This window comes from Polyodon spathula, chromosome 19 (assembly GCF_017654505.1).
Source record: "Polyodon spathula isolate WHYD16114869_AA chromosome 19, ASM1765450v1, whole genome shotgun sequence".
In the NCBI taxonomy this organism is placed as follows: domain Eukaryota; kingdom Metazoa; phylum Chordata; class Actinopteri; order Acipenseriformes; family Polyodontidae; genus Polyodon; species Polyodon spathula.
In genome coordinates this window covers 9,013,451-9,025,260 of record NC_054552.1, presented here as the reverse complement: position 1 = coordinate 9,025,260, position 11,810 = coordinate 9,013,451, and the positions used below count along the sequence as shown (strand labels likewise).

The window sequence follows — 11,810 nt, the reverse complement described above, 5'->3', positions numbered from 1 at the left end:
TGTAGTCAATAAGAGACAGGGAAGGGGGGTTAGTTTGAATGACAAATCTTGATAGATGATATATGATATATATTGTATAGTGTGCTGTACAATACAAACTGATATCCACAACATGAGGCTTCTGTCCACTGTGACCCTGTGTGGGGTGAAAATCAACTTGAATCCTACAGCACCCTATACAATATTATTATAGGATATACAGCTGGTTCACAGGCCCTGATTAGCACTAATCCTGGACTCCTCTGTTAACTTAGGCAAGGTATTTCAAGAGCAGAGCTAACTGGAGTCTGTAAATGATAGTAAGACTAATTCAGCAGTATAGCTAATCTCAATGTGAAATATCTATGTGATACAGACTTTTGTATCACATCAATACCAGGGCCTACGATGTATTATGACAATGACATGGTTGTGAATTGTGATACTTGGCTACATAACTCCTTATAGCCCAGCAATTAATGAGAATACTTTGTAAGGGGTATGAATACATATTATTCCTATCTTATTTATGTTATTTATAAATACGATAGGTAGTGTAGTTTAACAACAACAGCACAATTGTATCAAAATGATGTATTTTCAGCCAGACCAGTGTCTCTGAGATGGCGGCTATCTAAGTTTTGGTCAGACATGATTTGCGCTTGCTTTTTCCAGGCCAGTTGCCATGATGATGTCAGGGGCCGTGGCTGGGTGGTCACATGGTCACAGACAGCCATGGGATGGGAGACGCTGGTTCTGGTTCCCAAACAGTTCTTCACTTCGAATTTCTTTGAAAGCCAGGGGGGATGAGACCCATTCAAAGCATAGAGAGAGGCCAACTGGAAAGCACTCACACAAACCACCCACGACTTCTGGCACCAGAGCAGAAAGAGCTGTTTCAAAACATGTGGGCTGCATTATTGGACTAGTGAAACGATCTGTAGCTTATATACAGTAATTTATATATATATATATATATATATATATATATATATATAGACACACACACACACACAGAGCCCTGGAAATTCTTTAAGGTGTCGTCACACTAGTCAAGGTTTTGATGTGCTTAAATTTAGCCGAACGCTACCTATGTGAGACGACTGATCAAGAACATATACAAACTGTTACAATAGGTTATCCTCAGAATAAAGGTAAGGACATACATATACACATATATATATATATATATATAATATATATATACTATATATATTATTATTTTAATATAGTTGTATTTTTTCATAACCGTGGCATTGTGAACTTGCTACTGAGTTACGACTCCCGGACCCATGATGTGGTATACACCCCCCTCTCCCTCTCCCTGGTTGCCGAGGTGCCAAGTCTGTGTCACTATCCAACCCACAACGCCATTGTCTCACCCTGTTGTTGTAATCTCGCTGGTGCCAGACAGGGGTGGGGTGGGGGCTAATGAAAGTTCAAAAGTGGTTGAGTGGTGATGCCTCTGCCCTCACATGAGTGACACACATGATTACTATAGCAGGCGGCATTAAAAACGGTTGCCTTCTTATGAGAAGTCCTGTGCATGTTTAAATACTCAAGAACAGTTTATTCAGTTTCTTTTTCAATAGTGCAAGTAAAACTGTCATCCAAAATGTATGTAAAGAAGATCCAATTATACATGAGAAAAATGTAAATGAACATTGTAATATAGTTCTGTACATTTACGTTTGACTTCAGTTAGATTTATTTTTCCTATGAGATGCCAGCACACAGTTATTTGATTCTTTGAATCTGTTTTTTGAGAGCTTGTTAATGACTGATACATATTTTAATTCCCTATGCCATCTACTGTAATTTGCATGTATTAAAAGCATCAAAAAAAGCACCTCTCATGAAAGGTCAGTTTCAAGGTGTTGATTTCTGTTATAGCCTAATGCATTCGTAATAAGTATCATTGTAGACTATGGTGCTGATGTAAGGATAGGCGCAGTGCAAACAGTTGCAGCAGCAAAATTCAAATTGCCTAGCGGCCAGGCAATTATTTTGCACTGCAGCCTATGTAAGCATAAGAGCAATGTAAATTACTCAATACACATGAATAATGAGCTGCAATCAGATAATGAGGGTCGTGAACAAAAGCTAAACTCAACGCAGCACAGGCATGCAGCAGGAACAGGAGGAGGGCCATCATTCACATCACAGCTGACATCGCTTGCCTGTCCTCAACAACACCAAAGCGTTGCCACATCAGGAAGTGTACCACAGCAGCCATCCTGAGGCCATTGACAGGTCTCCGAAGGTGCCTGGCTTTATACAGCTCTTAATTAATCACTTCTACAATGGTTTGCACCTTGTCAGAGGTGCAAAGCTTTTGGAGGTTCAGTAATTGCCCGAGTGCAAGGCAAAATCTTTACATCTCATTATGTTTGCACCCGCTTAGTATTCCAGATCCCCGCCCAAATTACATGCTACTGTCCTTCATTTGAATACATTTCAATATCATTTAAATGGATTAATGATGGCAAAGTGGTCATTTGAGAGCAGGAGCAGAATGCCAGGTGAAAACCATTCTTAACATATGCCGCATTTTTTGTGACCGTTAAAGTCCCACGTTATGTCACCTAAACACAATATTTGGCAGATTATGGTATTTGCACGTATCCTTACATTGGTCCCTATATGTTTATGAATTGATATACAATCAGTGTCAATTCATAGATAGACTCAATAAGTCAACAAGATACACAATGGTAGTACTGTAAAAAAAAAAAAAAAAAAAAAAAAAAAAATGTTTTTGACAAGATGGTTAATGTTGCAAATGTGACCAAACACTAACTTCCAAAGCCATTAAAACTTGAGGGAGAGATATTCTGCTGAGCAATTATCACTTTGACCTGCTTTTAAAACCCCTCCCACCTCAGATAAAACTGTCAACGCACATTTTTACTCAGAATTCTATAAATAATATAACACAAACTAACAACACTGACTTCCTTTGTAACCAGCGCTTCTCTGAAGCTAAACAATTCAGGACAGCACTAAACCTATCAACAGTTTCCATTCACCTCTTTAAGAACAGGAACAATGAAGCGGGGAGACCCCGGTCAGGTGTGAGAGACTTGACTAGTCTGAACAATCAATACTTTCAGTGACAAGGCCTCTGCTTGAACTCTCTCTGTTGTCGGGATATTGCAATTGTAGAACTGCAATCGCTACAAGGGTGAATCGAGGACTTTTGCGGATGGTAGTGTACATTAGTATGTCTATTCCAATCTTAAAGCCCCCTCTTGTGGTGAAACTTATAATGCACCACAAATTACAAACTGTGAGACCGAAAGCAGATTACATACCTCTGGAAACGGCCCAGGTCTACACCGCAATACACCAGCTCGATTTGCATGCAATTACAAATGTGTACCACCAGATGTCAAGATAAGCCAAATAATCACCAACACAAAAGGGAGCAAGATGTCCAGATAAGTTATCAATGTCTTCACACAATGCAACACCTGTCCTTGTCATAGCAATTATCAATAAAACACAGCATTTGCTTAAAAAAAAATTATATTGTGAACACAGATAAACCATTTAGTCATCCTTTATTTTCTAAAATATTTATTGTTACAATGAGTGCTTGAAAGCACCCTTTAAACACAACCTTCAGCTGTGAAACATTCAGAGCCTGTTAAACAGTAGCTGCAGTGAGGAAAGCGCCTGCTGGAGAATAAGAGGGACTGAGCAAAGCAGTCTGAGCCATTCCAGGTTTTACTTTCAGAATAATAAGATGCCCATTGCATAGCAGTCTGTTATATTGTATAGACTATGCAATGTGTTTAATTAAGAGGCCTTTGTTATTAGCCCCCCCACCCCAAATAAAACAAATGTATTCATCATTTATAAATCAGTTTATATTAAGCTAATATTAAATCATAACTTCAATCACACTTAATAAAAAAATATAAGGTGAAACCTTTAAGGCCAACAAACGATTTGGCTCGTGCTTTCATCAGTGTAGCTGAAACTGTGGTTTTTTAAACTTTACTTAAACATGGAACGCATCAAAACGCTGCGGGTCATTTCCATCCTTAAGGAATTCTCCTTCTTTCCCTCTAGAATAATTTATAATAAGGGGGTTTGGCAGGAAAATCCCTTCATTTTTTATTGCATTGTAATAGTGAATAATATGCACTCCACATCCAACCACAAAACAAAGAAAATATCGCTCTGTTTGTCAGAAAGGCTGGTAGTGGTTCCTCCATTCTTTTCCTTGTGTAAATACCCAACCAAAAACACAAGGGAATTCCTCCATCCTGCACTGCGGTTTACAAGAAGCAAACGCTTGTTAATGAGCACGTTTCCCTGGAGAAGGAAGTCTGCAGCCACACAGGAAGTTCATTCACTGTGAGGCCTGTTCTCATAGGGCCAGCCTAGAGCATGCCATTGAGTTTGGTCCACTCAAAGATGTCCTGTTCACACACGATGTCCGAGTTGATGAGGATGTACCGGTCCCCCACGCAGAAGTGCTTCTGACACGCGGCACACTTGAAACACTCAAGGTGGTACACCTTGTCCCGCACCCGCATCGTCATCTCGAACGCTCGGATCCGTTTGTCACAGGACGCACACAGCCCATCCTGACCGAACAACCTGCAACAAGAACAGAGACGTTTCTACGAGGATCAGTAGTGCAGTATAACCCCATTTGTTATCCAGCAGCCATTCAAGACAAAGTAGCTTCAAATTACATCTACTTACCATCTAGTGCAGTGGTACTCAACACCGGCCCTCAAGATCCAATCCAGTCCAGGTTTTTACTCAAAGAAAGTTCTAATGTAGTTAATTGAAGCTGTTATGAGGCAATTAACTAAATTAGGACCTGGTTGGAATAAAGATCAGGACTGGCCAGAGTAGAGTACCAATGATCTAGTGCACAGCAGTGTCCTGCCAGGAAAACTAAAGAAAATGTGTTTTGAAAGTGGCAGATCACTGCATGGCCCTTCTGCTGATCTAGTCTATGCTGCATACATCTATGGCAGGCAACTAAAATTAAACAGCCATTCCTGAACTCAGGTGAAAGCACTTTATGACAGACTTCAAAGAAAAATATATTTGAGTGATAAATAGAAACTTTGATGCTCATCACTTTGAAGCGTTATAGTACAGAAATGTAGACTACAATTTTAAAGGAGAAATTAACTTTAAACATTAAAATACTTTATATCTGGGGGGGGGGGGGGCACCAAACTAAGCCTTTCCAGTCCTGGTCCAAGTTCTTTAATTGACCCAGTTAAACCTCCAACCAGACCTTGAAGTAGTTCATTATCTCATTTTACCTCCATGCCCTCCAACGGCAGTGTCCCCGGCCCCCTGCTTTACCTGAGGTAGTCCCTGCGGCACAGCTTCCTCCCCAGCTTGTAGTAGAGCCGCCGCCCCACTTCACCCAGCCGGCAACCACACAGGTCGCAGCTCAGGCAGTCCTCGTGCCAGTACTGCTCGATGGCCTTCAAGAAGAAGCGCTCCCCAATGCTTTGCTGGCAGCCCCCGCAGGTCAGGAGGGAGGGAGGCATCTGCAACACCTCATCCACAGGCTCCCTGGACACAGATTAGACATTTCAATCATTGCACTGCAGACAGCTCAAACACCACCCAGTTTAGTCAAGACCCCAAGCTTTCCATATGCTCACCCTCGCCTGAATTCAATCAAAGTTTATTTCACTGCTATACTTACTATATAATAACTATACTTTATAATGTCGCCGCCATCATTTTTATTTAATCCATGCCCGTGTAGAGAGTCTTGAAGTTAAATTGGGAGTTTTATTTGGGGCAGCCTATATATAAGTACATCAACTGGAACAATAAACAATAACTAAAAGAAAATACTTTAAACACTAAGTAGTGTTCAAGTAAATACTACACATGGAATAAAAATATTGCTAACTATATTTAATATTTTATATTTAAGTAATAAGACAAACAGGATTGAAAGTAAAATAAGGATAGAAGACAGACACAATTCTGTTAACTAAGTGTCTTACTCTCAATGACCACTAAATGTCAGGGTTTTCAAAAGAATTAAATGGAGTGCTATGTTGCTGAAAGAATGCACTGCATATGTGATTTACAGTGAAAACGTCTCTCTTTTTGAAATAGTGTGTGTGTGCCTGTGTGTATATAAACACACACACTACATTTTAGTTCATAACAAACGACCTGCCTGGCTACACACAATTGCATTAACAAATGTGGTTGCTTTAATGAATTAATTTATTAATTGCATTGGTATCAAAGTTTATGGTAGATTAATTAACAAATCAATTGTGTTTGTAGTCGGTTTTGGTTTTTAATATGGGTTACAGAGCAAACCAGCAATTACATTCCTTATAACCGCTATATTACAATTGTTATACTGAAATATGAAAACCCAGGGAATACCACACACATGTAGGCTACTGATGCATTCAGTTAAAAGTTTTAATGGTATATCCGAACAACTGTGTTCAAACATACAACTCGGTTTTTATTATTTATTTACTTTACATCTAATTTTATACGTTATTTACAAATTATAATTTATTTCACAAGCTGCACAAAAGAACACAAATGTTTTATTGGGATGTGACCATCGAACCAAAGTGTATACAGGTGATCCGGTCACCACAATATCAGTTCTGTGGGGCCTTTCAATAAGCACCACAAAACCAGTAAGAAAACCACTGCAAAACCAGTGCATGTGTTAAAGACCATTTTGAAATTTAAAATAACAGCACAATAATAATATCATATTATTACGTTGCCAGTAGAAATAGCTACAATTAGGGTTTAAAACGTGCGTTTACTTACTCTGTTGTGTCTAGGGTCTTTCTCTCAATTGCCGATGACATTCCCAAAATGTTCCTTGGAGGCGCCAATGCGGATTGTTTAAAAACAGTTTGTTGTAGCAAAATATAGCCAAACTGGCTGATTGTCTAAGGACGATTTTGACTAATGGAAACACTTCCACACCGGGCGTCATATATATATATATATTAAGGTGTTTTTTTTTTTGTCGTTTACAAAAGTATTTATAAGTTAAATATGCACCTGTTTTGTTAATTTAAATTTAACAAACAAATGCCTGTCCTCGTGGAGGAAACATCAACCCCTCTCCCTTTAGCAATATATGTATTAATATGCATTACTTAAAAGGAAAATGCGTTATAAACTTGTATACTGATTTAGACTAAATATTTTCAATGGCCTATGATTCTGTATTTCCTGAATTTGCAGATCGACGCATTTTCTACTCTATTCATTATTTATCTTTGTTAATTTTCTTGCTGCCTGCTGTTTGCAAATTAAATAATAATAACAACAATAAATACATCCATGCCTATTTTTTCTGCCTGCTATTTCTCCTGAATATTATTTCCCCAGCTCTCTCTGCTGACAGCAGGGCTGGCTCTAGTATTAGTGTTCTGTACAAAAGGCTATTTTAAATAGCTCGGCCCCTCGGTTTCTGGTTTCGCTTCCTCTTTCCTGATCACGACTACACTGCCACAATTGAAGGAAATCACCTTTAAAGAGACAGCGGTCACACTTTTAACTACACCCATGGGGCCCTTTTAACAAAACGTGAGCCTGCATCGTGCGTATATTCCACAATATAGTATATATCCTGGAGTATCTAGTTTCAATGCAAAGAGGGCTCCTGACCTCAGGCCATAGGGACAGTTGGCCAAAGGGACATGTTGCTAATGCAAGTCTGGTGTGGGGGTGACATGCAAGAATACAGTAAAGACTAATTATACACAGCCCTAGTCAAAAGTTTGCTACCCCAGTGAAAATGTATAATTTCTAGAAATTTCTCAAAAACAAATAATTACAGGAAAAATCTTTTGTAGCAAAAGTTTTGCTTGCGTGGATGAGGGAAAAAAAGTTCAAGAAATAGAATTGTTTATATTCACTCCATCATATTTGCATGATTCTGTATGACACACGCATCCACAATGTTTAAAATTCACGCGCTAGCCTTGTATTTGATGTAATATGCCTATATTTAATAGATTTGCATTGCTCTTTAATGTTTGTATTTAATGTACTATGCCCTGTATGTCACTATATTTAACGTATTGTGCATTGTAAAGCGCTTTGTGATGGTGGTCCACTATATAAAATAAAGATTGATTGATTGAGTTCAGCCATTTTAGCAAAACTCCAAAAATGCTGGCGATAGTGTGTTGCAAAACCACCTTCTGAATTGCATGTATTCAAGGGCCTGGGTTTGAGTGTCACAAGTGAAATGTGTTTGGTGGGCGTTGGTGGACATTAGTCTACACCACCAAGCCACCACATAAGCTCTCTGCTTGAGAGACACCTAGGACTAAATGACGGGGGTGTTCAGGTGAGGATTTAGGTGAGCAATGACGATAAGCTCTCCTGGTGCGCGCCAGCATTGTACTTGAAATAAGCACCAAATTCAAGTCAAATGGAAAAATGTTTGATTTTGTTTCGTATAGTTTCATCCTCAGGTTTTTAAGATTGAGTGTTTGAAGTTATGGAGGCGTTTTGTTTTAAGAAAGAGGAATGCGATTCATTTCACAGTATAAACCCAGCAACAAACAACTGCAAGAATAATGTTTTAACTTTTGTTTCTTGCCTTGTTTTAAACCATTACAACAGTTTTATCCCTATCTTAAAAATTCAAAATACAGCCAGTTACACTGTGGTCTGTACCAGCAACTGACGGGTTAAGTGTGGTTGCCTTGTAAACGCCCTGCTGCTGTTAAAAAGAGTAGCCTTATCTGCCGCCAGAGTTGACTCCTGCTCCCTCATTCCTACAAGGACTGGGACAGCAGACACCCTGGGCTCTGAGATAACACACCAAAGGCTGTGATAACAAGACACTGGGCAGACACCGGGAGCCAAGCATGAGAAACCAAGAAGCTGTTGACTTTGTGAGCTCTTTTATCTAAACCGCTTCTTAACAATGCTGTACAAAAGATTGTGACACAAATATTCCTGCCTGGTAGTAGTGGTTAGTAGTTAGGTTAGTAGGAGAGTTTCATCTACTGAGGCCTCGATTCAAATGTTTCCCAGGTTAGCCTCGCTCCTGAGCTAAAGCACAAACACCAATAAAAAACAATGGGTCAGTCTCAGACTTTTAGGCCGGGATTAAGGTTTGCTCACTCACAGAGCAGTGTGGGCCTGCCAGCAACGTGCAGGTCCAGAGCCATTTTCCATGGCATTTTATTGTAATTATAATGCCAGCATGTTACCCTGAAGAAACCTTAACAGACATGTTAGCAAAATACATAAGAGGTTTGGGGTCCCTGACGGGCTCATCTGGTAAAGGCACTGTATGGTGTGCAGGGTGAGTCATATAGTCAGATCCTTGCCCTGGCATTGCCGATCTGAACTGGAGATTCTACAGGGATAGGGAGGCAAAATTGTTAAGCACTGTTTTCCCACACTAGCGGACCCTGCTGGCCAGGAGCCTGGGAGCTCATGTGGACATCTGCAAGCCTGGCCGGTAGCTCTCAAGCTCCTCGGTTAAACAGACAACTAACTTGGTCTTGGAATCGAAGGATGCTCACTGACCATCAGTTCTCCTGAACTGTTTTGGGGAATTGCTGGGGTGATAATTAGGTGTAGCAAATAATCCTGCGTTAACATTTGAGGTACTATTGTCCCTGCTATAAAGAATGCTGGAACAGCATGGAACTTCATCATGCAGAAATGAGTTCAAACTGAGTACCTCCAGACCTGAATTGCGTCTGAATCATTCGCTTGCAGTCCACACTGCCTTTATCTTCCTGTAACAGGGATACCTGACTCAAAGAACATGATTTAACATATGTTTTCCTTCCCCTTTTTGTGTTGCTTTCTTACAACCATTGACTTGATTTCAGATTTTCATCTGACTCGTATCCAAAGTCATTTTGATAAGGATTGTCGATACTTTTAATATGCTGTGATTTAGAGGAACATTCTATTTGGATAACAGTAGGATTCTATACACATCCGTATACTGTACCTTACATGTACAGACAGCAAAGTGGGCATCTGAAAAGCACTACAGGTCAGCTGGTGCCAATTTCATGTTGATGCTTTACAATAAAACTGTTAATAAGATAATTGAGTGCTAATAAATCACTAAAAAGGCAATTTTTTGCACATTTTTACTTAAACAGCACAACTTAACTGAACAAAACAGAACATCTGAAACACAAAAGCATACAATATTGATACATTTTAAAATGATAAAACTAAATAAATGCATTCAAAATCTAAAATAGCACAGGCTACCACCTTCCTTCTCAGCTTCCATTCACAGCTCTGTGAGTGAATACAGTTTAATCCTGGACTGAAAACCTTCACTGTCTCTCTGAAGCTGTCAAATTCCCTGGTGGTTTTAGCATTTGGTCTCATTTGAGACATCCAAGCTCATTTCATTGACCTGAGCTGGACTCGAAACCCTGGTTTGGAAAAGTAAAAGAATAGTGAATTAATTTACTGTACCGACTCCTTTTTCAAACAGTTTTCTTTATGACAGGTAACATATATTTTTTATTTATCATAATAAAGGCCCCATATGGACCTCTGAACCTTTCTATAGTGATGTCATATAATGTTAGCCCCACCTTATTGCATGTGCTTCATGACAGCTCATGGTCACACTGTCACTCACCCCCCCCCCCCCCCCCCCCCCCCCCCCCATCCAATCCACAGAGAGCCAGGCAGGGAGAGCCGGGAGGATGAACAGGAAATGTTAACAGATCAAGCTGGCAAGGGCCGTTGCTGTTTGCTGCCCTGACTTCCTGTCTGTTCCTCTTCAGTGTCCTGCTATGCTCTGATAGGTCGGCTGCGTCCAGATGGCTCAACCTGATAGGCCAGGTTGACCACCACAAGGCAATCACCGCAAAAAAAACTACATATTTTATTTTACAGAAGTGTTACCCCTTTCTGTTTTCCCACAGATAAATCATTGGCCTATCATTGTACATACTCTCCACCAGAGTGGAGAAACACATTCTTAAAAAACTTATACAACTTCCTGCAAGTGGAAGGACATTTAATCTTCCCCTTATAAAAGGTTACTGCAGGAAAGAATTGGGAAATCATTATAAAATGATTGAAGTATGACAAAGTATGTTAAAAAAAATATGGATATTATATAGCATATGGTGTGAATAGTGTGTGCAGGAATGTAAGGTTGGCAGGGATGGGGTTAAATTTGTCCCTGCCAGCAATCACAGGTGTGGCAATTCCCCAATTAGGTAATTGATGCTAACTGGAGAGTGGTGACATGTCTAAAATGTGGTGAGAGGCTTTGTTTTATGGAGGAGTTTGTGTGAAGATGTTTGTTTAACTTGGTAGTGGAGGCTACTGCTCAATGTGTGTAAGCTCTAAGTACATCAGGTACACCAGTGTGTAACCATTAGCCTGTCCCCCTGCAACACTCTGGCTCTAGTAGATGGATGAAGAACCACATGTGTCCTATGTTTTATTTATTTGCAAGTAGATAGGTTAATATGATATGTATGTTTGACATGTTTCAGTCAGCATGTTTTCCTTGCTGAATCAAGGAGAGGTACTTGTTAAAATGTCCAAATTAATATGAACTAACAGATGAGTGAGTGCATTGCCACTGTATCCCACTCAGGAATGCCAATGCCCCTTGACTTTGTGTAGTAAGTGTATACTGGGATTGGATTGGTATGAATACTGAATTACTCCCTCATCCCCCTAAAGGGAGGGATGGTTCCAGGGTTTGAAGTATGTTGGGGGGCAATGTAGAGAAGCATTTATTACCATTGCTTGAGCTATCCCTGCTGTTAGAGAGTACTTCTGTCTCCAGCATTGTTGAGCAATATAATTCATCAGAA

General features: G+C 39.8%; 1 protein-coding gene across 1 annotated transcript; it reads right to left on the bottom strand.

The window, feature by feature from the left end:
- Positions 1-3,535: 3,535 nt before the first annotated feature.
- On the bottom strand, positions 3,536-7,466 carry LOC121294374 (rhombotin-2). The gene is made up of 3 exons (XM_041218001.1): positions 6,787-7,466; positions 5,320-5,535; positions 3,536-4,590 (listed from the first exon to the last, which is right to left on the bottom strand). The coding sequence occupies exons 1-3, from the start codon at positions 6,825-6,827 to the stop codon at positions 4,371-4,373; spliced, it is 477 nt and encodes a 158-aa protein (XP_041073935.1). The 5' UTR covers positions 6,828-7,466; the 3' UTR covers positions 3,536-4,370.
- Between the last annotated feature and the right edge of the window lie 4,344 nt (positions 7,467-11,810).

Bases quoted from the DNA above. Each gene is read 5' to 3' on its own strand.
- LOC121294374 (XM_041218001.1), bottom strand. From the start codon at position 6,827: ATGTCATCGGCAATTGAGAGAAAGACCCTAGACACAACAGA. The intron at 5,536-6,786 runs GTAAGTAAACGC...ATCTGTGTCCAG, and splicing joins AAGACCCTAGACACAACAGA to GGAGCCTGTGGATGAGGTGT. The intron at 4,591-5,319 runs GTAAAGCAGGGG...TTCTTGTTGCAG, and splicing joins TGCCGCAGGGACTACCTCAG to GTTGTTCGGTCAGGATGGGC.